Below are 27,776 nucleotides of genomic sequence, written 5' to 3'. Positions count from 1 at the left end.
GGGTGGCTGGTCTGCAAAATGTTATGTACGGACACTGAACTGTGCACTTCTTAGAGCACTTACATGTCACAAAATATTCTTTTGATTTTAAAAAAACACTTAAAAAGGTAAAGGCCACAAAAATGGGCTCTGGGCTGCTGAATATGGCCAACAGGCTGTAACTCTCTGTACCCCAATCTAGAGCTTCAAATTTTTCCTACAATTTTTCACATAAACATAACCAAAACCACAAATGTAACTTTAAAACAGCCTATAAAAATACATTCTAAAGAGCCACAGAGTAAAACGTGAAAATCAGAAGGGATACTCAAAAATGTTTTGAACTTGATAAAAATGGGGTCTTCCCTGGTGGTTCAGTGGTAAAGAATCTGCCTGCCACTGCAGGAGACTCAGGTTCAACCACTGGGTTGGGACGACCCCCTGGAGGAGGAAATGGCAAGCCGATCCTGTAGTATTCTTGCCTGGGAAATCCTGTGGACAGAGAGGAGCCTGGCAGGCTACAGTCCATGGGATTGCAAAAGTCAGACATGACTTAATGACTAAACAACAAAACAACAAAAATACCATGGTATCAAAACTTGTGGGAAACAGCTAAAAGCTATGCTCGGAAGAAATTTATAGCCTTTGATGCATTTATTAGAAAAGACAACAATAACAGTACAAAAGAAGGGCTGAAAATCAGTGAACTATACATCCATTCCAAGTTTTAAAAATAACAGCAAATTAAGCCCAAAGAATAAAGCTGGAACTAAATAACTTAGATAACAGAATTAGTGAAAAAGAGACAACCAACAATGCCAGGTGAACTGCATATCTAAGTGTGAAAGGTAAAATTTCCAGAAGGTAACAAAACAGCATTTTTTCAAGTCCTCAGGTAAATGAAAATTAATAAAATCCAACATTTAAAAAAGTACTAATCATGCAAGAAAAGACCAACAAACTGGATTCTGAAATAGAGACACAGAACATTAAGACTGTATTATGGTGGTTCCAGAAATATCTCTAAGTGGATTAAAACAGTCAACAATTTTAAAAGCAAGTACAAATTTCTGCTCTAAAGTAGTCTTATTTGCTCGAGCTCAAATATACTACCAGCAGGAACTACTCAGTGATTTACTCCAATGGCACTATTGTTATTTAACCCTTATCAAAAAAATTCATAATGTTTTAGCAGCAAGTTTTAAAAAGAGTATTTCTTACGATTCATAATACACATTATACATAAGAAATGTTGATGTGAACTTTAAAAAAAAACACTCCTTCAAACTATAAAGGAGGGTCTATTGTATTCAAGCTATAAAAGAGTGATGTCCTAAAGGAAATCAACCCTGTATATTCATTGGAAGGACTGCTGCTGAAGCTCCAATACTTTGGCCACCTGATACAGAGCCCACTCACTGGAAAAGACCTTGATGCTGGGAAAGACTGAAGGCAAAAGGAAAAGGGGGCAGCAGAGAATGAGATGGTTAGATAGCATCACAAACTCAATGGGACAAAAATTTGAGCAAACTCCAGGAGATAGTGCAGGACAGGCGACAGGCGAGCCTTGGGGTCACCAAGGGTCGGACACGACTTATCAACTGAACAACAACATTGTAGCAACATAACAATTATGATGTGGTTTAAAGAGATGATCAAGAATTAATTTTAAGCACTTTCCTACATAAACATCATACTTCCAAAGAGATAAATAATTAATATCCTCTTTCCAATTTCATTCTCACTAATGCTTAGTCGTGGAGGCATGTAAAAGTTATTTTTCTAATTTTTACAATGGGAACAAGAAGACAGTGCATTTGAGAGACGGATATAGGATCAAAACTCAGTTATCTTTGATTCTTTTCTTTTTTTCTTCACTGTGCCAAGGATGAGTTCTTCATGACTAAAAGACATTATAGTAGACTGGGAAATTAAAAAGGCATGTTGATTTTTAAGTTTCTTACTATCTTTATTCATACACATAAAGTAGTCATGAGCATTAAGCACATTTTCTTGGATGGTTTACAGTCATTTATATAGGTTCCAACTTTGGCATTTAAGATATTAAACATTTTATGAATTTAATTATTAAAATAGTCGAGCAACTTAAACTTGTGTCCTCAACTTTACATTGGTCATAATACTTTTCATAGTGTGCAGTGTTTGAATTTGAAGATGGAAGTACACACACATATCCATCCCAGTGACCTCTTTTTAAAGTTATCTAGATATCCATTTTGGACATTTGGGTTAATGGGCTGAAAACAACTATATTACACTACATTTACAAGAAAATGAGAAAACTTTTATTTGGAGTAGTAGCTAAGAAAGCAGCTTTTTACAGAGACTGAAAAAAAAAGGAAGTAGAGGAAGTATGAGAGAATTGCTATCCTTAGGAAATAAATTCAATAATTCAAAAATTTTCATAGGATCTTATTAAGAAGGATGCAATACCAGTATAACATTTAACAGATACGGAAGTAACTCTCAATAAGAACCTTGCCTAGTAATTGTTGACCTTGGATGAGTATCATTGCTAGTTGCACACATAAATCTTCAAAATATATATCTTAGGTACAGGTGAACCAAATATAAAGTAGTGCTAGACAGTCCTTCACATTTTTTATGTTCTTGAAAATGAAAATAATATACTTCTGATTTCTTCATAAAAATACCCCTTAAATCGTAACAACTTAAAAGGCATCTTGACTTACATCGGATAATATCACATTTTTCAACTCCTATCCCTCTACTTATACTTATCAATGTAAACTAATCATGACAACAGTTGTAAATTTCTCTTTGAAAAGATGAGTATTATTCTTTCTGACTTTTGCTTCAAGCTGAATCCCTGTTATCAGTAATACTTAGACAAAACTCCCCTGCCTAAGTAGTAAAAACTGAAGGCGTTAATTTAGTATCTAAAATCAAAGTACAGAGAAAAAAATTTTTTTAAAGATCAAAAAAAAAAGTACAGCTTTTATCTATAAAATTAAAATTGTACCATATGGCAAATGACATATGGCAGCAAAGACTATATAAAATGTATTCAGAGACTAATGCTATTACATAAAAGGTTTCTTTTTCCCCCTAACAACTTAAAAACCAATATAAAAAAAATTGGCTAACTTACTCACTACTGGGAATATATTCAAATGCTGAATTTTAAATTCAGCGTTATCTTATCTCTCCTTAAAGACAGGTTGTTGTTACACAAACATCGAAAAGTGCAATAAGTTAAAAAACAAAACCTTGGTTTAGTACAGCTAAAGTTTATAAAGTAAAGCACTAAGTGATGTAAAAACCTATACACCAGAATATCAAATAACAACAAATGAACATTATAACTCAAAGAAAGCAGCAGAAAAATCTCATGGTCAGGTTGTTTTCCCATGAATTTTTTAACCCCATTCTCCCAACCCTTCTCAAGCCCTACAGGAAACAAAATCTATCAATACAAACTAAGACCAGGACATTCTGAACTGATGTTTAGCAAAATGCAGTTTGGCTTACCGCTGAAGGTCTTTAAGAAAAGTTAAGTTTGGTGTACACGCTACTGAGCTTGAGCAACCCAGAAAAACAAAAAACAAATCTTACTGTGTTTACAGATCAAAAATTCACACTAAAAAAAAAAAAAAAAAAAAGGACAGATTTGGCATTTAATATAGAAACTTAGCAATACATTTTAAGGTATACAGAAAAGGCCAGTAATGAAAACAGTGATAACTAGAACAGCAGAAGCAACATGACCGAGATATACTTTGTTGTACAAGAGCCTACAGATTGACAGAAAAAATATTCTGATTTCAAGAGTCAACTATATTACACCCTACTCACACATCACTAATTTCAAAAGGTCTTTGAAAGTGAAACTGGCAAAAATGGTACTTCCAGGATTCAATACAAAAGCCCAAAACAAAACCAAAAAAATTGGCTGACATTTATAAAGTAGCCTCAACAAATAACAGGATTTTTTTCTCCTTTATCATTCATATTTTTAGTTTTCTTTGTCAGCCCTTAAAAACACTAGCTGGAACTTCTAAAGGGGTGAGAACAATGCATTTGTTTATTACATTTCCTCTCACTTAAAACAATAAACGCTGAATACAGCACAACCCATTAACAACACCCCTTAAAACACTGTCCTGACACAACTTGGGATCTGCTTCCTGGTTCCTCAAGCTGGGGGTGCTCGTTTGCTAATTCAACAAATACTTGCTTTTGCTTATGAGGATCTGGTCCTTGGACAAACTATTCACAATGCAGGAGCTCTAAAGAAACCTAACTTCTCAGAATCCTTACCTACTTCCCCTGAAAAACACAAAAGAGGAGCTTCTAAATTGAGCTTTCTAAGACTCACAATTTGAAATGGTCTGGAATGGTTGATAAAATTTATAAGATCTAACTCAGTGCACACTCCTATAGAGGCAGGAGGCACCTCTGGTGAATCACGAGGACTGCCCTAGTGCAAGCTGCTGTCTTCTCCTCAAATCTAAATCAGCGCCACCAGTGAGAACAAATTTCAAGATTAGTTTCATAATAACTATCTTACAATCAAGTTATAAGTCACAGCACCCAAGTTCTGAAGCAAATAGAAAACCAAGTCAGTCAGGAGCTACGCTCACTGTGTAAAACTCACAGAAAATGAAAACAAAACAACAACATATTAAATGAGAACTATATAGCTAACATTTTGGTCCAATGTGCCAGATGCTATCACAACTGCTTCATCAGTCCGACAGTTGGACCAATTTCTATGTTGAGAAAAGACACAGGTATACTACCATTTCTCTATGAAATATATACGTGTCTCATATAAACACCTCCTCAAAGGAAACACTGATTTTTACATTAAGTTGTCTTTTTGAAAACAATTTTGCATCGAATTACAATACAAGTCACTGTTTGTACACCTTAAATTGCTTAAACCAATATTTAGATGTCTACATAGAGAATGACAGCATTATACAAAAGCACTTCAGCTAAGAATTGGATGAACAATGTTTAAAGTAAGAAGAGTTTTTATAACCAAGCTGTACGGACATTCGGGGGCTTAGGTCTTAGCAACAGGCCACCACCAGTTGTGTCAAAAGCAGATCGCTCACTCTTACAACTGAGGCCACTGGTAGCACTGGATGTCCTGGAAGCTCCTTCTGAAAATAGACAAAAAGCAAGAAATTATCTGAACTAACTAAATACATAAATCATCATCTGATATACTTCCTTTCCTAATCTGAAGCCCAGATTAAAATAAAACTGTCTTCTCTATCTCGCATGTGTTTTTAATAGTCTAATTCTATTCTCAACCAGGAATGTGCTTCAGAATTCCTTGTGGAACTTAAAATAACAAACATAACCAAACTCTATACAAGGGCATTTTGATGCAATAGATTCGGGGTGGGAATAAGTGTTTTTAAAAGCCTCTCAAAGGATTCAAGTGGGAAAAATAAACTCTCTATGTATAACCATTTATATATTTATTCAACAAATAATTTAGCACATTCAAGGCATGATATTAACTGTGAGTTATTGGAATAAGACCCTCTCTTAGTCACTAACTCTACCAAGGAAGTGATGTGTGGAGGATGAATGAATGGAATTAAACTAGTTATCTGAGTGTTTAAGACTACAAGTTGTTCCAACCTTCTGTTAGGAGTAGCTTTTACAGACTTTACAGCTTAGAACATATACATGAAATAACAGCACAGACTTCTGTAGGGAAAACGGTATGGCCTTTCCGTGTGTTGTACACTCCAACACTCAGTGGTCACTCCCACCTGTGTTCTCTGGGTGTGTAATGGATCATATACTGAGCATTAAGAGGGATTAATCTGAGGACTACAGATGGCTAATTCTTTTCTTAGTTACCAGTGAAAAAGAAGAAGCACGCATTAGGGCCGGAAGATACTACTGAAAATTCTTCACCAGCTCAAGAGACTGCTTCAGCAACTTTTCAACAGTCTATCTGTTCATTTCTTCCTTTAACAAACACACTGAAATTAAAATCTCTCCTCCACTGCCTAAGAGACTATTGATATTTTCAGTTATTTAACTGAAAATTAACTGGTTTCCTTCCTATGTTGCCATTATACGCTGTAAAAAATGAAGCCTGAAGTCAAATGAACTAACACAAAACAAGGCATGCCAGGGAAATGCAACAGACTGCATTCTAGAAGTTAGCATTTTAAAACTCTATCATAAGAACCTAAGTCATATACTTTTAAAAAGGAAAAGGGTACAAACAAGTACAAAGTACTTGTGCATGTGCTTACTTAGTGAGCTGTACTGGCTGAGAGTGGACCTCACTCGTCTGGAGATTGGGGATGAGCTGAGATAACCCATGTTGCGGTAATAGTCCATCAGCTGTTCTGAGCGTTTCATGCCAACTGTTGGCTTCACAGCTTCAAGCCTTTTCAGAAAAGCCTTCATTTAAATGAACAATTTAAAAGCTAACGTTAGATAAATAGCAATAGTTTTTAAAAAGGCAAACACTTTTTAGAACCTGAAATTCACAAAAAAAAAGTAGAAAAGACTTCAAGTCACTGCGGAAAAAATATTTCAATAATAATGTGGAAAATCTAAAAGTTTCTACCTGTCCTATAGCTAACCTAAACCACTATGATTTTAACAACCGATTGTAGGCACAGCTCTCTTCTTTGTCAGGTTACAACCTTAGAAAAGATGCTGTAAGTTGAAATACGTTAAACCTTATTTTCTCATAGAAATGCCATTATGGGAGTAATAATGCTAAGGGCCCAGTGTTCAACCCTAGAAATGACCGTGAACATATGCTTACAGAGGAACTGACATATACACATTTAAGAGCATGAAAAAATGTCATTTCTTTCAGCAAGTAAAGTGAAACTATCAACTACTATAGGAAACTATAAAGTACTCTCACTGACCTCTTCCCTTCTCCTTCTGCTAAGATTATTCTTGCAATTTTTCTTAAAAATAGAATTCATATTGTCTCCAAATGAATATATGGAAACATGGTTTAACAAGAACAGTTCCAAATTTTATGAATTAAAAAAATTGTCCCCTTTTGAAGTAACAAAGTTCTAATACAGTTGGGTCTATATGTAGCAAGTACGCCCTCTACTGGAGAGGGCTGTCCTCTTCACCTGTTCTGCACAGCACCACTCCTTTTGCCTGGAGGCTTGCAGCCTCTGGATTGCTAAGGAGATGATGCTAGGGAACTGGGACAGAATTGCTTTAGTCATCATGCCTGTGAGCCATGTGAACTGGTCTCTATCATTGGAGATGGAGCAAATGAAGGATTATGAATCATGAAAATTACAAAGTAATGGACCCTGGTTGTGCAGTACATTGGACACAAAAGCATTGTGTGTGTGCACGTGTGCACCCGTGCATGTGTGTTTTCACTACAAACAATCCGGCAAACAGGGTAAAAAGTGTATCATCTCACAATGAAGAACTATTTGAGCCAATGTGGCTCTATATAAGGGTTTGGTAGGTGGCTGGTTATACAATGAATACACAAAAGCTGATAGTTTACAAAAATAACCAATTAGAAAACAAAATGAAAAATTTCATGGCAATAACATAAAAAATATAGTTTTAAAGTAAACTACAAAACCTTACTAAGGTTGAGTGTTAAGAAGGCTTGAGTAAACAGAAGGACATACCATATTTCTAGATTGAAAGGTAGTATTTTAAGAGTGCCCAACACTCTGCAATTAAAATGTAAATTCAACACAATTCCAACAAAAATTTAAAAAATTTTATAAAGAAAAAATAATCAGCTATTATGAAGAATAAATGCAAAGGACCAGCCAAGAAAAAAATGTTATAATATATAGAATTAGTTTTATTTTGCTTCAGTTCAGTTCAGTTCAGTCGCTCAGTCGTGTCTGACTCTTTGCGACCCCATGAATCGCAGCACACCAGGCCTCCCTGTCCATCACTAACTCCCAGAGTCTACCCAAACCCGTGTCCATTGAGTCGGTGATGCCATCCAGCCATCTCATCATCTGTTGCCCCCTTCTCCTCCTGCCCCCAATCCTTCCCAGCATCAGGGTCTTTTCCAATGAGTCAACTCTTCGCATGAGGTGGCCAAAGTATTGGAGTTTCAGCTTCAACATCAGTCCTTCCAATGAACACCCAGGACTGATCTCCTTTAGGATGGACTGGTTGGATCTCCTTGCAGTCCAAGGGACTCTCAAGAGTCTTCTTCAACACCACAGTTCAAAAGCATCAATTCTTCAGTGTTCCACTTTCTTTATAGTCCAACTCTCACATCCATACATGACCACTGGAAAAACCATAGCCTTGACTGGACGGACCTTTGTTGGCAAAGTAATGTCTCTGCTTTTAAATATGCTATCTGGGTTGGTCATAACCTTCCTTCCAAGGACTAAGCGTCTTTTAATTTCATGGCTGCAATCACCATATTTGCTTAATAAAGAAGAGTTCAGCATAAATCTGGACAATTACTATTCCTTACAATAACATAATAATTTTTATAATAAATTATGCTTATTTCCCACCATTTAGCTTTAAGCTATTTTTTCTACTTCTCGTGAATTAAGCTTTTGATCCAGAGCTGCACTGTCCAAGGCCATAAGCCACATATTGTTACAGAACAGTTAAAATGTGGCTAGTTCAAATTGAGATATGCTCTAAGTATAAAATATACAACAGACTTCAGAGACTTAGTATCAAAAAACGTTAAAATATCTCTCAACAATTTTTTATATTCATTACATGTTAAAGTGTAATATTTTTTATTTAGTCAGATAAATATTATAGCAGAATAATTTCACCTGTTTCTTTGACATTTCTAATGTAACTGTTAGGAAAATTTAAATTATACATGTGGTTCACTTTATGTTCTACTGTTCTCGAGAATAACAAATGAGATCCTACTATGAAATGGAAAAAAATATTGCTCACATATACAAATTACTAAGTAACAAAGTAAAAAGAAAAAAAGTGGTAATTTTCCACTTCTTATTAAAATAGCTGTGATGTACAATTGATATGGGGTATAACAGAAGCTGTAAACAAAAGCTGCTTACCAGTTTTCATCTTGTTTGTATCTAGAATAGTCCCTAGACATTAATGGCTTCAACTTTTCAAAAGTAAACCCAAGTTCCTCAAAACAATAAATATAGAATTACTATATGACCCAGTCATTCCACTCTTAGGTACACACCTAAAGGAACTGAAAGCTGGGACCTGGAGAGATACCTATAGTCAGTGTTCAGTGCAGCATTATTCACAATAGCCAAAATGTGCGAACAACCCAAGTGTCCATCAATGGATGGGGAATCAAAATGTGGCATGTGGTTGAGTGGAATATTATTCAACCACAAAAAGGAATGAAGTTCTGATACAGGCTAAAACATGGATGGACCTTGAAAACATTATGGAGTGAAATGAGCCAGAGACAAAATGACCAAATAGTCTATTATTCTACTAATATGAAATATCTAGAATAGACAAATAGAGACAGAAGGTAGATTAGAGGTTACCAGGGGCTGAGGGGAAGGGAGAACAGAGAGTTATTGTTTGGCACAGTGTTTCTGTATGGAATGATCAAAAAGGTTTTGGAAATAAGTAGTATTTATTCACAATTCACAGCATTGTGAATGTAATTAATGTCACTGAACCAATCACTCAAAGCAGTTAAAACGATGAACTTCCCTGCTGGCGCATGGATAAGAATCCTGCCTGCCAATGCAGAGGACATAGGTCCGTTCCCTGGTCCAGGAGGATTTCACGGGCCATGGGGCAACTGGGCTTGTGCGCCACGACGACTGAAGCCTGCACGCTCTATGGCCCATGAGCCACAGCTAATGAGCCTCTGTGCCCGTATGCTCTGCAACGAGAGAAGCTGCCACAATGAAAGGCCCAAGCACCACAACGAGAGAGGAGCCCCTGCTCCCTGCAACTAGAGAAAGCCCGTGTGCAGCAACAAGACATAGCACCGCCAGGAGTAAATTAAAAATAAACATAGCGGTATGAACATATCAAAATAATATAAAGACGACACTGAAAATTTTAAAAAGTTAAAATGGCAAATTTTGTTACTTTTTATCTATTACTATAACTTAAAAAAATGAATCACATAATTTATCGGAACCCACTGAACTGTATATTTTAAATGGGTATGGCATGTAAATTATACCTCAAAAAAGATGCTAAAAAGTAATCCCAAAGCGAGGAAACCTGGATATGATTCTACCACGTGCTCTAGCTGTTTAACCGTTTTCATAAAATGTAAATGAATCCTGAACTTGTTAGAGTGATGCGTAGAAAGTTACCATGTAGTTCGCTACCCACCAACCTCATCTCAACTTGTTCTGCTATAATCTACTCCCTGCCATATTCAGGGTAACTCTCTTGACCAATATTTTACTATTTTTTGCAAATATACTACCCTAATTCACCACCTCTTGGTGTTAGTGATGGTAATAAATTCATAAGAGTTACTCTTGCAAATTCAGGTCAAGTAGAACTGTACTGATGATGAAACATAATAAGGGTGAATTGGGGGAACTGTTCTAGTAATTTTAAAAACAGCTTTATCACTTATTTTAACTCTGAATGTATGTGTTCATTAAGAGTCTAACTAGTTGAAGATGCTACCTGGATTTAAAATCTTGGCTCAGTCACTTGCTTAGCAGCTCCTTGTCCATGGGTTAATTATTTAACCCTTTTAGGTCTTAATTATTCCACCTGTAAGATGTGGATAAAAATAAAGTACGTTCCTGAAACAATTATTGTCTGGATTCAATAAGCTAATATTTAGAAGATACCTGGAACAATGCCCAGCATTAAAGAGCTCTGTAAATATCAGCAATTATGAATTGCATTTTATAAAGAAAATGATATGCTATGAATAGTAGTTTTTAATGTGAAGATTTTCAACAGTTTCCATATATATATTTCTTAGGATATCAAAGGACTATTACTGTATGATTTTTAATAATCAATGTCTCATGCATTCAAGCAGCAGGGCACCAAATCTGAGCTCTCTGAGAGTGTGTGTATTATTTAAAATAAATGATATATAAATTATTTTAGCTTTTGAGGATAAAATGAAGTAAAATAGATTTAGCTAGTGACTGAGTACTTCGCAGAAGATCTATGTATCTAATCCTTGGACACCATTTCCTATATTGCTATAGTAATTTAACAGATCTAGTCAAATAAATAAGAGACCTTGCAGTATTTTCATTTAATACCCCCTTAAAATATAGTTTCCTGGATAAAAAAAGCACATATTGTTACTTTCCAGGCTCATGGCTCATCCTATATTTTATGCCATACAAACCTATTCCTACTTTTATATCATTTAGAAAATTTGGCTGTATTGGGTTTGCTGAAAGTTGGGCTTACAAATCAGTACAAATGCACTTTATTTGATGACTAAAATGTTTCAGTCACTTACCAAATTTTCTCTTTCAATCCTTTGTTGTTCCCTCTGTCTGTTGAGAGCACTATGATACAACCTAGGGGGAGGACCAGTCGATCTTCTTGGAATCACACTCTTGCTTCCTGGTTTCTCAGCCTGTCTCGACAGTTCTTTCAAAAGTCTCTGATTCTCCCGATCAATTTGTCTCACTTCTTCCCTTGTGAAAGAGTAGTTTTTCCTAGGTGCTATTGAAGGCTGATCAAAGTGATGTTTTTGTGGTCCCTTTTTATCTAATTGCAGAAAAGCTACAGAAGTGAACAACAAAAAAAAGTGAACAAAAAAAGAAAAAATGGCTAAATAAATAGCAATATGATGGCATAATGGTATATGCTTTAACTTTTATAAACGGAAACTACATTAACTCATGATAAGGGATGTATGGAATAATTTCAACGACATTCAGACTACAACTGGGTAGAAAAAAAATTCAGAGACAGTTTAGAGGTTTATGCTCATTGAGTTCTTTGGGAATAAATGCTATACACAAAACCATGAAAATATTTTTAATAAGAAATGTACAAGGCACTGGTTGTAGACTGCAGGTATAATTTATGGAAAATGCTTTTGTCATGTTCATTGTATGTTCTCCTAAAGGAAGCTTTAAAGTTAGAAACCTCTGGTGGATTGCATTGACACAATACTCAGTTGTGATGGTTTTTATTAGTCAGAAAGGCATCCCAAGTGGTACACAAGAATCCATCTGTAATGCAGGAGATGTGGGTTTGAACCCTGGGTCGGGAAAATCCCCTGGAGTAGGAAATGGCAACCCACTCCAGTCTTCTTGCCTGGAAAATCACGTGGACAGAGAAACCTGGCCGGCTACAGTCTATGGGGCAGCAAAGAACTGGATACACTTGAACGACTGAGCATGCCCACACACGTAATTCAAAAAATAAAATGTTCTCAGCAATGCAAACAATGGCCAGAAAATGGCAAAAGCAAATCAAGAATATTCTGAAACTTAACCTGAAAAGCATTTTACTATACAAGATTTATGGTCTTGATATTGTCATTGTAACAAATACTTCTACTATAAAAGTCAAACTTTTATTCCTGACTAGACGTAAGCCAAATGAATACATTATATAAAAGGAGCTTTTAACCAAGAAAATTATTTTGTATACTATGATTATCAAATGAAATTTTTATCAACATGATAAATCCTCAATATTTCATATTATTAGAACAAGTTTTAGCAAGTCACAATTATTACTGAACAGTTATCAGAAATTTCTAAACATATTAAGCTTGTTTCACCTTAAGTTTCTGCTAAAAATGAGTGTAGTATATCAGATTAACAGTATGGTACATTTGTTTTAACAATATCTTTTTAAAGTAACCATTATTTGTTTTAAATTAATCATTTATTTGGCTACACTGGGTCTTAGCTGAGGCGTACAGGATCTAGTTCCCTGACCAGGGATTGAACCCAGGCCCCCTGCACTGGAAGTGTGGAGTCTTAGCCACTGGAAGTCCCCCATTATTTGCTTTCATTATATCAGAGTACCTTTATGTTCATGGGGTTCTCATGGCAAGAATACTGGTGCTGTTTGCCATTCCCTCCTCATTGCAAAAGACCCTGATGCTGGGAAAGACTGAAGGCAAAAGGAGAAGAGGACGACAGAGCATGAGATAGTTAAGATAGCATCATGGACTCAACGGAATGAATTCGAGCAAACCCCGGGAGACAGTGAAGGTCGGAGAAGCCTGGCGTGCTGCAGTCCACGGGGCTGTAAAGAGTCAGCCACACTTAGCGACTGAACAACCACCACCATCACCTTTATGTACACTCTTTTACTTGCTTAGGATTTTATGCTGTTAAAGCATTTTTAACCCCATTTAAAAATGTGACTGGTGCAGAAAAGTTAAATCCTTTGAGCAAGGTCACAAAACTGTAAATCTACATCTCAACGCTTAAACCAAAGACAATCGGAGATTAAGGAAACTTAAAAAAAAATTATTAACAGTGACTTCCTGATAGGAAAAATTAGGAAATTAATGGCTGGTAATTTGTTGAAAACCACACCAAACTAATGACGAAACCTGAATAGGAACACATTTAGAAAGACATATATATGGACTATATATAATTGAATTATCTTGCTTCCAAGAAATAACCATTTTGTAGAATTGAATAAGGTTTCTAGATTAATTTACCCTTTAAAATTAAATTCTAGAGGGAATTGAAAGTAAGCTATTTTCCTAATGTCATTTACAAAAAGCTTTTAAAAGTAAAATAAGGCAACAGCTAAAAATAAAATAAAGGAAGAATTTCAAACTAATTCATTTAAAAAAACAAAACGAAACAGCATTCTAACCCCCCTTGATGGGAAAAGTATATGTTGAGTGCTTACATACTGATGCCAGGTATCACTAGCACATTTTTCTAAAGTGGCTACTATACGCTTTAGTATAAGGCAGCCTCATAGATTCACTGTCTTTCCAATTAAGATCTAAAAAATGTTAATTTGAATAAAATTTCAGGGATAAAAATATATTAATAAAAATATGTACATTATTTAAATAACACATTTAAGAAATACTGCTTTTCCCTAATTTTCTTTAATGAAACAATTTTGCTCAAACTCTTTACAGTATTTCAATATGTCCATTATCACTAGAGCCACTTCTTGACTCACTAACACCATTTACTAGAAGTACCAATTTAACCTGCACCTAAACTGTGATACAGACAGCATTTAAAACTTTCATGTGAATACTATCAATGGAAAATTTATCCCAAGCCAAATTATGTCCTTATCTACATAATGTTAGTTTTTCTTTAAAAAAAATCCACCCTATAGGCATATTCCCGATCCCAATTAAAAAAAAACCAATGACATTTGCTTTTTAAAATGATGTTTCAAAGGTTTTTTTTTTTTTAATCCCAACTCTTATAACTGAGAGGTGATGATTCAAGGAATAACTAAATTTACTAAGTTTCTTTATCTTCTTTATGAACATCTTGTCAGATGAGAACTTCTGAGACATTCTTCCGGTCTCCTTCCTTTGCATCTGGGCAGATCTGTGATGGCATGGACCAACACGATACAACCCCAGGCTGGGCAAAAATAGAGACAGATGCAGGCCACCCCCGACCCCCTTGTCTCTGGAATCCTTGTGCTTGGGGCCCTGGGCCACCCTGTGTCTGGCTGCCCTGAGGCTGTGAGGCCGACTACCCCATGAGGACATCAAAACCACACAGAGGGGCTGTGTGCGGCGTGGGAGCTGTGATCCCAGGTCATCCCTTCAGGTCATCCGAGGCTGCCACTTTACCCATCTACGATTGTGATCTGTCATCAGAGCAATAGTAACTAACACACAAAACAGAGTTCCAGGAGTTGGGTACTACTGCAACAAAAACCCAACATCTAGAGCACTAGCTTTGAGACCAGATTGTAAGTAGAGCTAGAAAGGGTTGGAGGAGACTGTTGGTGAAGATGATCAAGTGGCAGAATTTTAGCAACACTGTTGGGTATGACAACAAGGAAAATGGAAAACATATCTCCTGCCATTGGTGGATTTTGCTAAGCAGATCTCTAGGCAGAATCTTTAAAGTATCAATGGTTTATTTTACCACCATAAGAAGACAGGATAGAAACCAAATGAACTAAAAAAGGAATTGGTCAGTTTTCAAGCAGAATTTATAAAGAATATCAGAGTTAGGACTTTTGGGGTTCAAAATTATTACTACTTTGGCTTCCTAGTCTCTCCTGGCAGAAGATTCTCAAAGTACTAGCGCTATAATTGAGGAACCACACCCAAGGAGCCACAGCTGCCCTTGGGACTTGATTTAACTCTGGATCACCAGGTAGGAAGAATCTTTGAAAAGGGGGAACATAGTTTTGCACTTGGGAGGAATGTAAATCAATGTATGGCTAGAGGGTGGGCTGAAGAAGTTTTGCAGAGTGTCTGTATTATTTGACACTCCTCCCATTAAGAAGGAGGGTCTATGCCCCTGCTCTTAAATCTGGGAAGGTTTATAACCAATAGAACATGGAAGAAATGATGCCATGTGGCTTCCGATGCTAGGTCATAAAAGGTGATGAGGTTTGTGCCTTGTTTCCTGGAACACTGTCTTTGGGGCTCTGAACCATCTGCACTGAGGCTGCAGTACGTGAAGTAGCCAGACCCCAGGGAAAGGCCACACACAAGCCCTCTGCTCAGCAGTCCTGGTCTCCAAGTCACCCCAAGCCCAGACACTTGATGTGTGAGTACACCAGCACTCAGATGATTTCAGGCCCCACCCATCAAGTCACCCCCACCTTTGAGTCTCTCTCTATACCCTAAGGGGCTTCCCTGGTGGCTCAGATGGTAAAGAATCTGCCTCCAAAGTGGGAGACCGGGGTTCGATCCCTGGGTCAGGAGGATCCCCTGGAAAAGGAAATGGCTACCCACTCCACTGTTCTTGCCTCGAGAATTTCATGGACAGAGGAGCCTGGTGGGCTACATTAGTCCATGAGATCGCAAAGAGTTGGACACGACTGAGCGACTATGACTCTAAGTATTGGGGTAATTTGTTATGTAGCAATAGAAACTGGTATCTCGTCACTTTAAAAAAATATATTATGTAGTAGACAAAAAAAATAAATAAATAACCATGGGCCAAGTGCAGCCTGTAAATGGGTAGCTCATACTTTTTGTGTGTGTGTAACATCTACCAATCTTCCACAGTGATTACGGCGTTATCAATTTCATCATCTAGCTCTGTTTCACTTTTATCAAACACTTCAAATCAATGGCTGTTAAATCTTTTTAGTGTACTTGGTCAGTTTGTTCATGTAAAACACTCTTCTTTGTCCCTTTAAATGATTTTCACATCTCAAATTCTATTTTGTATACTAATAAGATTGATTTTTCTATTTTCTCCTTGTTACCTGCCTGGCATAACTTTTTCAAGCCTTTATTTTCATTCTTCCTATACTATTGATATTTTAAATATCTTTGCAGGTTGGATTTGATTAAAAAAATTTATCCCCTCTGATAATACCTTCTGATAAGTCAAAACAATTCACTTATATTGTTTGATCTCTTCTCACAATGTTATATCTTCAAAAAAATGCTCTTTTTTTGTTCTTTTCCCCCATTTTCCCCCCTTTTGGAAGACTGACTATGCTAATTTATTTTTTTTCTAATAGACTAAATCCATTCTTCAGGAACAGAAGTTCTTAAACAGACCTCACACCAAAAAAGTTTACTGAGGACCCCAAATAATGTTTATATGGGTTATATCTATAAATATTTACCATGTTAGAAATTAATGGTAAAAAATTGAAAGATATCTGTTAATTTGTCTGAAAATAATAAACCAATGCTATGTAAATATCACGGGAGAAGGCAATGGCAGCCCACTCCAGTACTCTTGCCTGGAAAATCCCATGGACGGAGGAGCCTGGTAGGCTGCAATCCATGGGGTCGTGAAGAGTTGGACACGACTGAAGCGACTTAGCAGCAGCAGCAGCAGCAGCATGTAAATATCACATTTTTATAAAAGTAAAAAGTTAGTGAGAAGAGAAGCAGAGTTGAACATTTCTGCAATCTTTTACTGCCTGCCTTAACAGAAGCCAGCCAGAGCGACACAGCTCTGTGTCTCATGCACACATCACCTCTCACACGTCCATGGCTTAGCTCTATGGGGAAAAAGAAAAAAACAAAAACAAAAACATTCTTGGATCTGAAAGCTTCACTGGGCAAATTCACCAGGAATAATAATTTGAGAAACCTCAAGAAACACTATATGCATAGATTGATCACCATAATTAGTATTTAAAACACACTCTACTGCTATAAAGAATCTTTGGTGGGTTATATTATTGACTCAAATAACAGATGCATCAAGAGGCAAAATGCCAGTTTGCTCCTGGGCCTGTAGTAGCCCTGAGCACTGCGTACCATATGGGCAGGTCCTGGGATCAGGGATCCCCAGGGAGCAGGAGATTGAATAAAGCTCTAGTCCACGTGCCTAGAGACTGAGCCACATTTTAGCTCTGTTTTCCAGTCAAAACAGGATAAGATTATAAGGCAGAAGCAGGAGGCAAAGACTTACCGTATGTATTTCAGATGGCAAACCTAAGACTAGTGGGTAACTGTTACAAAATCCAATTTCAGTGAAACTTAAGACGCATACTTCCTGACCATTAGGGCTGTGGACAGAAATGTCCCACAGTCCTTTAGGTAACAAATAGTGTCTAATGCGGGGATTCCAGCAAGGAATAAGATCCTGCCCTCATGTTGCTTACCCTAACTCCAGAGTCCCCTGAAAGGAAACAGGCTTTTGTGACCATGAGGCAGGGTGGGTGTGAAACTTCTGCACAGAATGTTCAGAAGAGTATTTCCAAGAAGCTGATGGATAAGCTGAGGGCCGAGCAACAGACTGAAGTAGCCTCTACAGAGAGAGAGGCCAACCTCAAGTGCAAATACCCCACGAGTGCAAAGTATTAACATTCTATGAGCAGTAAGGAAGTGCTGTGACTGGACTGAGAGATAATGTGAGGAAGAGGAGATGAGGGCAGTAAACACATGATGGTGAGCCATGGTTCATCAACTCTACCTGCATATCAGACAAGGACACCAGGCTCTCCACGGCAGAGCCCAAGCATCAGTATTTAATAGTTTGGTTTAACAATTTGAGTAGTTCTCCAAGAGATGCTCACGTACTTCCTGGGATGAAGAGTCACTGATATAAAGTCTGTTAGCCTATGGTAATAAATTTGGTATTTATTTTTAACCTAAGAGTAAGCCCACTGAAGAGTTAAGAAGGAAACTAGTAGGTCTGATCTACTTTTTTAAAGATCATTCCAGTTGTTAGGGGAAGAAGCAAACGGGCAAGAATAGAAAACTCAGTCTTAAAAGTTTTAAGAGACTGAATGAGTGTTTATCAGGAAAGGCATGCTGAGTAGAGACTTAGACACTAGATGGTAATAGGCAATGCCAAGAATCTGATTTTGAATTCTACTTTGTGTACTAACAAGATTGATACTTTCATTTTCTCTTCCTTACCAGCCTGGCATATCTTTTTCAAGACTTTACTTTCTGAGTATTCTTCCTTATACTATTGATATTTTAAATAATTAAACAATCAATGAGTAACAATCAAAGAAAACCTATAAAAGAGGGGACATTCACAAGTGTAAGTTGCTCCAAAATACATTCTATCAATCTATGAGACTCATTTGACTAAATAAGGGATTTGTTTATGCCCTTCTATCACCATCATATGTAAATTATGTAGCTGAAGATCTATTCTTTCAACTAACATTTCAAACAAATGAAGACAAGAGAGTCCTATTTACAACTTAAAAACTTTACAGCTTTACAACTTCAATTGCCCTAAAACCTAACCTGCAAGCTCAATATTTTTAGTTTTATATTAACTAGTCAAAGATGAAGTTTGAGGTTGCTTTTACTTCACCTGGAATATATTGTTCCTTTCAAACTAAATAATGGGTATAAATAAGTTGAGACAGAAATACAGCAGTCAGGATTATCTTAATTCTTAAATCCTTCTATCTTAAAAGTAACTAAAACTTGAATCATGCTATTTCATCAACTTGGTAATTATTATCCAGGAATTCTCTCTAGCCTTTAACTTAAAATCTGAATTGTCTCCTACAGTTTACTCTGAATTCTCTTAATCTGCCAGCATTCCTGTCACCTTCCCTTACACTTGGTGCTCTTGCTTTCTTTCTCAAAGAAAGTGAAATATATCTTACACCCGTGTCTCCATCAAACGTAGGAAAACATCTGGCTCCCCTTCTTGTATTTATTTTATCTGGTGTCCAGGCATTTTGAGTTTCTAAGAATCACTGTGAAGTAGCTTCTAGTCACAGTTGATCAGTTTTGCAGTAATATAAATAATGATATTCCAGATATCTTTAAATGAAATAATTTGGTTAAATTATAATAATATATCCATGATCTCAAACAATAAAACACACCTACTAGAAAAATCAAGGCAAATTCATAGCATTTAATATTTAAGCTCAATATAATATTAGGTTTAATATTTTTAAATTCAATACACAGGACTTCCCTGTGTGGAATAAGGTGGATAAGACTCCAGCTGCCAATACAGGGGACAGGGTTTCGATCCCTGGTCTGGGTGGATTCCACATGCCATGGAGTAACTAAGCCCATATAGCACAACTACTGAGCCTATGTGCTGCAACTACTGAAGCCCATGCCCCTAGAACCTGTGCCCTGCAACGAGAAGCCACGAAAATAAGAAGCCTGTGCACCCCAACTAGAGGGTAGCCTCGCCTTGCCGCAACTAGAGAAGCCACCAAAAATAAATTATAAAATAAACAAAGCCCTTATCTCCAGATGTAGTGATTTAAAAAATAAATAAATTCCAAACACAGTGTTTAAAATTACCTTTTAAAAGATGATTCAGGTCCATTGTGTCATGTAAGATTTTTTGTTTATATCTGTGGTCTAAACTGGAATCCAATGCTGTTGACTTTGAGGTGAGACTGGGTTCATGTTTTTCTTTCCCTTTTTTGGCTGATTTCAAAGGTTTCAAGTTATTTTTCAAATCCTCAGCATTTTCGTATACTTCTTGCCTCACATTTTCTTGCCTTTTAACTCTCATTTTTCGGTCGCTTGAGGCACCCAGTTCGAAAGACTGTATCGGGCTGATGTCCGGGGTCGATAAAGGAGAGACATCCGTCACAGTGTCTTCCGATTCTTCGGTGTCATCACCAACCTTGGGTTTCGTACCTGAAGCGTGGGCTCCTGGTGCTTTTTCTCCCGGTTTATATTTCAGTTTGGGTGACAAGTGGGTGGCGCCAGGGAGACACTTCTTCAGTGATGGAGATGAATCAGACAGGCCGACATCAGATCCGCTATCTGAACAGCCTGTATCGGAACTTGAAGATGAGAGGGACAAAGAGGAAGAGGAACTGCTTCTGGAATACTTTTTACTTAGGCTTTTCTTGAAGTTATTCGGCAGCTGAGCTGACTTGGACCTGACATGATGCTTTTTCTCATCATCACTGCTTTCCTCTCCATCTGTATAGTAGCCGTGCTCACCGTCTTTTACCGTTTGGGGAAGGCTTTTTGGAGTGGGCAAGCGTATTTTATGTTCTACTCTAGCATCACACAATTTTGACCTTGAAGAAGTGGCCGAGGACAAAGAACTTCCAGCTTGTGCATTATCATCTTCTACAGGGCATTCCTCTGGAGGAGTTGCCTCATTGCTCTCAGTTCCCCTCTCAGTAAGATCATCTTCCTTTCTTTGTAGTCCGAGTTTCAAGTTTACATGTTCCATATCTTTGTCTATTCTCTCTTTGGCGTCATCATCTTGCTTGTCAAACACTGAGCTACTGTCACATTTCTTTGCTTCTTCAAAGTCACTGTCAAAGAAAGAATGGTCCACTTCACCTTCTGATATATCGTCAAACCGATCCATGCCGGCAAAAAAGTATATCTGAGAAGGAGGAAAATGTAACCATCAGACTAATTTCCAAATTACTCTTTTTATTTTTATACAGTAATTGCAAATTTTCCCAAACTGAGAACTCTGGGTAATATATAAAGAGAAATATGAAAAAGAAAAAAATCTACCATAAAAACAGTAACTCAGTGAAATGTTAACAGGGGCTACAGGGGTAATAACAAGTTATACCAATGATCTGAACAATAACAAGAGATCATCAAGGCAAGCACATTACAAACGTGGATATGTAGGTGAACGCCAAGGAAAAACTGACTTCCATAAATTAAGTACAGCTAGAGTTTAGAATGCTAAGCCAGCCCAAACAGACATCATTCTGGGAAAACTGGTGGGTTAAAGACTCACGTTTTTGGGGGAGGCTGAACCTTCAAGGTTAGTTATGAAAGCCCCAGTTTGGTAGGATGGCCCAGCAGTCAGGACTCCATTTGGAGCCTGCAGTTTTCAATCAGACTCAGTTTAAAAGGTGAGAGATGTGATCAAAATCTAAGGCATTAGCAACAGTCTCAGCTATTGCTCTTAAGTTCTTAGACTTTTGTTGCCCCTTTGTGTGGCATCCATAGATGACAGCGTTTTTGCTTAACCCACGTGATAGTCACAGGTCACAGCTTCAGGCTCACAGTCTTAAAGCCAGTCATTCCCTTCTCCACTTTTCTGAGGTTCAGTCTTAAGGGAGAGATCATTTCCTTGATGGTTAGCGGCTATGAATGTGCAATTACAGCATTACTTTAAATACTGAAAAAAAAAAACTTGAATAGAGGAATATTTTGAGCCCATTAAAATCGTTATTTAAATCACAGGTCAGGAAACTACTGTGAATGGGCTAAATCTGGCCCACCACTTGTTTTGTAAATATAGTTTTATTGGGACACAGCCCCAGTCACAGGTTGAAGAACTGTCTCTGACAGCTTTCCCACTGCATCTGCAGAATTAAGTAGCTGTGACAGATACCACAGGGCCCACACAGCCTAAAATATTTACCAACGGACCCTTTGTGGCCCCCTGATGTTGGTGCTATTATCAGCATGAAAAATGCATTAATACAAAATTGTTATCTATACTGGACTAATTATACAATTTAGACATTTGGACAAAAAATGAAGAGTTGAAAAATCAACAATCCCACTGCATTTTTAATATTTCCATTATTGTTATTGTGATAATGTTCATGTAACAAACTAAGCAAGGAAGTGATGACAGGGAGAAAGAACTAACTGGGTCAGATACTCAGGCTCAAAACTTGGTGCTGCTGCTTCTCAGTTGTGTGTCCCGGGCACGTGGACAAGAAGGTGCATCACAGCCCTGTCTGCAACAGTGCTGACTGAGGGAAAAACTCAACGCCTAGTTGGAGGAGAACAGAGAAGAGAAATGTTGTGTATCATATACTGTGTATCAGGCAAAAATGATGAGCTGAGATCCACAAAAATCATGTTTACCAAGAGAGCGGAATTAAATGAATGACAATATAATCATGAAAAACTTAACACACATACCCACACACACACAAAACAACACTAAACTTTTCAAGAGGACAAATATACACATAAAATTCTACGAGCCTGGCCTGGGAGGACATGCATTAACTATCTAGGAGTATGAGCCTATTAAGGGAGGGAGGAGGAATGAAGCTGGAAAAGCGGACAAAGGAGAAGAATTAAGAACTGGTTTTCTGTGATCATGGGTCATCACAAATATAAAAAGGTATGACCGATCGTTATAAATCTAATTCTGCCCACCTGAGTTCAAAAAGAAAAACAGCAAATCAAATAAGCTACTGCATGATGGACAGTGCTTATTAATAGTCATTAAATTCTCCCCAAAGCTATACTTTTTTGTTGTTTTTATTTTAAATTAGTTTATCTATTTTTTAACTTTACAATATTGTATTTGTTTTGCCATACATTGACATGAATCCACCATGGGTGTGCATGTTTTCCCCTTCCAGAACCCCCTTCCCACCTCCCTCCCCATGCCATCCCTCTGGGTTATCCTGGTGCACCAGCCTCGAACACCCTGTATCATGCATCGAAATATACTTTTTTGTAAGATAATTCACACTTTAAAACATCAAGTAATAAAAGAGCTGTGGTAGCTGTTTTTTTCCCCACGATTAAGAATGCCTTTAAGGATTAAAAAAATTTTAATAAGTTTCTTCAAATTCTAAAATCAAAGAGTTTCATAGCACAGCCCAGAGCAAATTTTCTTAGCCAGTTTAAAACACAAATCTTTTTAAAAAACAAATCATCCAAATTATTCCAACTTCCGTCCCTCTGCAAAACTTGCTTACATTTTTCAGGAAATAAAATTACTAACCTAAGTCTCATTTGTATTAGTGTTGTTATTCTACTACTGCTGCTGCTGCTGCTGAGTCGCTTCAGTCGTGTCCGACTCTGTGCGACCCCACAGATGGCAGCCCACCAGGCTCTGCCGTCCCTGGGATTCTCCAGGCAAGAATACTGGAGTGGGTTGCCATTTCCTTCTCCAATGCATGAAAGTGAAAAGTGAAAGTGAAGTCGCTAAGCTGTGTCCAACTCTTCGTGACCCCATGGACTGAAGCCTACCAGGCTCCTCCATCCACGGGATTTTCCAGGCAAGAGTAGTGGAGTGGGGTGCCATTGCCTTCTCCATTCTACTAATAGTTAAAACACATTGAGTACTTATATGTTGTTGTTGTTCAGTCGCTAAGTCACATCCAACTCTTTGTGACCCCATGGACTGTAGCACACCAGGCTTCCCTGTCCTTTACTATTTCCTGGAGTTTGCTTAAACTCATGTGCGTTGAGTCGGTGATGCCATCCCACCATCTCATCCTCTGTCGTCCCCTTCTCCTCCTGCCCTCATCTGTTCCAATGAGTCTCTTCACATCAGGTGGCCAAAGTATTGGGGCTTCAGCATCAGTCCTTCTAATGAATAGTCAGGGTTGATTGTTCTAAGTGCATAAGAAGTACTAACTCACTGACTCTTGACAACAGCTTTTAAGATATTTTGTCACTCTCTGGTAAGCGGGAACTTGCCTGAAGCCACACAGCTAGTTAAGTGTGGATTCTAAAGCGGGCAGCTTTGAGGATCACGTGACTAACCACTGTTCTACTCTGCTTTAGAAATATGGTCCTAGCCTTATGGAAAGAAAAAAAACTGAGACCGTCCTTCTTTGAACTTTAAGACACATTGTTGTGATATCTATGATTTATTTGACAGTAAACAGGGGCCAAGATAGTAAAATAATCCCTCCCATGGTAGAGAGTTTTAAGAGAAAATGGGAGTTGTTTAGCAATACGGCTTTAGAAACAGTTCTTTGCAAAAAACGATGACCAGCCCAGTGAAAATTAGATACACATGCTAGTGTTTGCCACACATTTTGCTGGATATATTTGCCGTGCAGCAGTTTTCCTCTAACAAAATAATCTGGAACAAATCTCACTGGCATCACAAACTGAATAAACCAGTAGCCTTAGGTAAATTTAAGTGTTAACCTAGGTAATAAGAATTCAGAACTTTGAACTGACTTGTGACTATCCCAAACTAAGCTTGTGATCAAACCACCTTTCCAAATACAATAATGAGTTTCCCAGGTATTTCTGGCAAGGAGAGTGACAAACCTGGGGTAGCAACATACAACTTGCATCATATTTTGCTTGGTCAAACCACCTTTTGGATGAAGCACTTAGCTTTGAGTGCTACGGCAAAAAGTCTAGAACCTGAGTTATGATTAATGGTTTACCGACCAAGGGCTCACAGAAATAAAAGAAATAACTAAGGGAAAGGGTGTGTTCAGATACCTGAAGAGTAGTGATATGAAACAGACTTGAGAGCTATTATTTGCAGCTCCAGAGGCAGAACTTGCGTCAATAGAATGCATAAGAAAGCTGTTCTGAGTTTAACATTAGAATTGCTCAAAAATGGAATGAGCTCCTTTCAAGGATTATGAGCCATAAGTCATCTAGCCACAAGTCACTAGATATTGTTGAAGCAAAGACTGGATGGTTAATTGCTGGGGTGCTGCAGAGGGAATTTGTGTGTCTGGAGGATATGACCTTTCCCAACCCTAACAGGAGCTAGGTCTAAATCCCAAAGTCTATCCCTAAGCCAAATGACTACAGATACTTCTTTGAAATCCATTTTTCATAGCTGTTTCCCACCTTCCCTGTCTTCTTACCAGACTGGGAACTCCTGGTAACTTGCTCATCTTTATATCCTAGTGCCTAAAGTCAGACTTGACAAATACTAGATATTCAAAGAATGTTTATCTGATGAAGGAGTTTGGAGTTAGGAGATTTAAGATTGAGCCAGCTATGTAGGGCTTTCCAGGTGGCGCAGTAGTAAAGAATCCACTTGCCAATGCAAGGGACACTGGAGGCATGGGTTCAATCCCTGGATTGGGAAGATCCCCTTGGGAGGAGGAAATGGCAACCTGCTCCAGTATTTTTGTCTGGAAAATTCCACGGAGAGAGGAGCCTGGTAGGCTACAGTCCATGGGGTTGCAAAGTTGGACACGACTGAGCACAGCCAGCTATGTAAGCAGAAAAAATCACCTCTTTCACCTGAGTTTTTTTCCTGGATAGTTTTCCATAGCTGTCCTTCATTCCCTTCCTACCCCACACACTAGAAGCAACTATCCCCTTATCTGCATTTACAAGATCCCTGTGAGTGTGAAAGTCACTCAGTCGTGTCCGACTCTTTGCGATCCCACAGACGGAAGTCTGTCAGGCTCCTCTGTCCATGAATTCTCCAGGCAAGAATACTGGAGTGGGTAGACATTCCCTTCTCCAGGGGATCTTCCCAACCCAAGGATTGAACTCAGGTCTCCTGCATTGCAGGTCGATTCTTTATCATTTGAGCCATCAGGAAAACCCCACAAGGTTCCTATGCTGCTGCTAAGTCGCTTCAGTCGTGTCCGACTCTGTGCGATCCCATAGACAGCAGCCCACCAGGCTCCTCCATCCCTGGAATTCTCCAGGCAAGAACACTGGAGTGGGTTGCCATTTCCTTCTCCAATGCATGAAAGGGAAAAGTGAAAGTGAAGTCGCTCAGTCGTGTCCGACTCTTAGTGACCCCATGGACTGTAGCCTACCAGGCTCCTCCATCCCTGGGATTCACCAGGCAAGAGTACTGGAGTGGGGTGCCATTGCCTTCTCCGCAAGGTTCCTATAGTCCCCAACAATTGTAAGCACCTGTCTCCCTAAATGGTCACAGTTCATGAGAAGGGGTGCAGAGATGAGTGTTTAGGAGACTTTTCAGGTTTAGATTTAGGTTCCTAACATCCAACAGATGGGTTATTGTAAGGACCTAAACGTTCAGGTGGGTTATTGTAAGGACCTAAACGTTCAGGTTTTTCCAGCAGTCATGTATGGATGTGAGAGTTGGACTATAAAGAAAGCTGAGTGCCAAAACATTGATGCTTTTGAACTGTGGAGTTGGAAAAGACTTTTGAGAGTCCCTTGGACTGCAAGGAGATCCAATCAGTCCATCCTAAAGGAAATCAGTCCTGAATATTCATTGGAAGGACTGATGCTGAAGCTGAAACTCCAATCCTTTGGCCCCCTGATGCGAAGAACTGACTCATTAGAAAAGACTCTGATGCTGGGAAAGACTGAAGGCAGGAGAAGGGGACAACAGAGGATGAGATGGTTGGATGGCATCAGCAACTCCATGGACATGAGTTTGAGTAAGCTCGGGGAGTTGGTGATGGACAGGGAAGCCTGGCATGCTGCAGTCGGGGTCACAAAGAGACGGACAGACTGGGAGACCGAACTGAAACATTCAGGTGACTTAAGGAGCGGAAAAAATATCCAACTGTCCCAACCACTAAAGCAGGCCTTTTGATAATCTTAACTTCAGTTAGTGAGATTCAATTTACATTAAAGAGTAATAAAAATATGGGCTTAATAAGATAGTAAAGTTTCTCTTTACAACATATTGGGAAAGCGTAAAAATCAAATGACAGTTCATCAGGCTGCAATAACCCTGCTGGTACTCAGTGAGGACAAGTACTTACCAAAGCTGCCCAGGAGTCATTGAGACACCCATGATTCGTAGAGCCCTTGCAGAACCAGCAATACAAATACCAACGCCCTCGCCTTACATCAGGAAAACATACAAAGAGGAATCCAGCATTTTTAACCGTCATTTTAGATACTGGGACATGACGTTTCTGTAGTTAAGACATATGATTTGGTCCAAAGAAGGTACCTATTGGATACCCGAAAATCTCTGCCCAAACGAAACACCTGTCTTCCAGGATCTGAGGTTCCTGACACGACCCCCTCTGGACTCCAAGAGGTAGCGGATAACTGACATTCCCCTCCCTCCTCGGGGTTCAGGGTCCAGTTCCGCGGAGGTGGGCGGGGGAGACCTGAGCCAGGATCTCCCGGAGGCGGGGGGACGATCACATCTTAATTCACGGCTGACCCCGACCCCCACGCCACCCGCGAACGCGCCCCGAGGTCAGGCCCGGCCCTCCCAGCGCGGCCGACGAGGGGCGCTGGCCCTGCGATCGCGCCGGCCCCGGACGCCTCCGTGTGGGTCACACCCGCCTGCCAACGGGCTGCCCGGGCCGCAGAGGCGGCGGGGCCCGGAGGGCTGGGGGGGAGGGGAGGGCGGGGCGGCCCGGCCGGTCCGCCTTCCGCATACCGACCCTGTGCGCTCGCCGCGGCCTGCGCCCCGGAGAGGGGAAACGGATCCCGAACGCGGGGCGGGGGGCGCGGAGGAAGGGCGGCCCGCGCGCAGCTCACCCGGCGCCGCAGCCGCAGCCTCCTCGCGCCGCCGGCGTCCCGGCCCCGCGCCTGCGCGCGCGCTCCCGCAGCCCCTCTACGCGGCCCCGGCGGCCGCCGGAGCTTCCGGAGGCGGAGAGAGCGGAACGGGAAAGGAGGTCGCCGGGGGCCGCGTCGCTGGTCCCGCGGGAAC

The 27,776-nt window shown here is 39.1% G+C and overlaps 2 protein-coding genes across 30 annotated transcripts in view; one reads left to right on the top strand and one right to left on the bottom strand.

Annotated features, from left to right (window-relative positions):
* Nucleotides 1–1,927: 1,927 nt before the first annotated feature.
* On the bottom strand, nt 1,928–27,657 carry CFAP97 (cilia and flagella associated protein 97). 28 transcript variants are annotated; one of them, XM_081521757.1, is made up of 7 exons: nt 27,504–27,657; nt 26,869–27,024; nt 22,089–22,214; nt 19,796–20,849; nt 11,399–11,667; nt 6,252–6,402; nt 1,928–5,132 (listed from the first exon to the last, which is right to left on the bottom strand). In XM_081521757.1, the coding sequence occupies exons 4-7, from the start codon at nt 20,829–20,831 to the stop codon at nt 5,002–5,004; spliced, it is 1,587 nt and encodes a 528-aa protein (XP_081377883.1). In that variant the 5' UTR covers nt 20,832–20,849; nt 22,089–22,214; nt 26,869–27,024; nt 27,504–27,657; the 3' UTR covers nt 1,928–5,001. The 28 variants fall into 28 exon arrangements, with proteins under 28 accessions (XP_081377883.1, XP_081377881.1, XP_081377891.1 ...); XM_081521755.1 differs by having other exon boundaries at nt 27,508–27,657; XM_081521765.1 differs by having other exon boundaries at nt 1,928–5,129; nt 27,508–27,657.
* The window catches only part of SNX25 (sorting nexin 25), a 113,096-nt gene continuing 100,815 nt past the window's right edge, over nt 15,496–27,776 (top strand). For both annotated transcript variants that reach the window (XM_081521742.1, XM_081521734.1), the window contains exon 1: nt 15,496–15,632. The gene's annotated coding sequence lies outside the window, so the exon portion shown is untranslated. The remainder of the gene's footprint in view (nt 15,633–27,776) is intronic.

The sequence above is a fragment of the Giraffa tippelskirchi genome, chromosome 8, assembly GCF_054371585.1.
Source record: "Giraffa tippelskirchi isolate mGirTip1 chromosome 8, T2T-mGirTip1v1.2.pri, whole genome shotgun sequence".
In the NCBI taxonomy this organism is placed as follows: domain Eukaryota; kingdom Metazoa; phylum Chordata; class Mammalia; order Artiodactyla; family Giraffidae; genus Giraffa; species Giraffa tippelskirchi.
The sequence above is the reverse complement of the archived record's forward strand: the minus strand, read 5'-3'. Positions and strand labels throughout refer to the sequence as shown.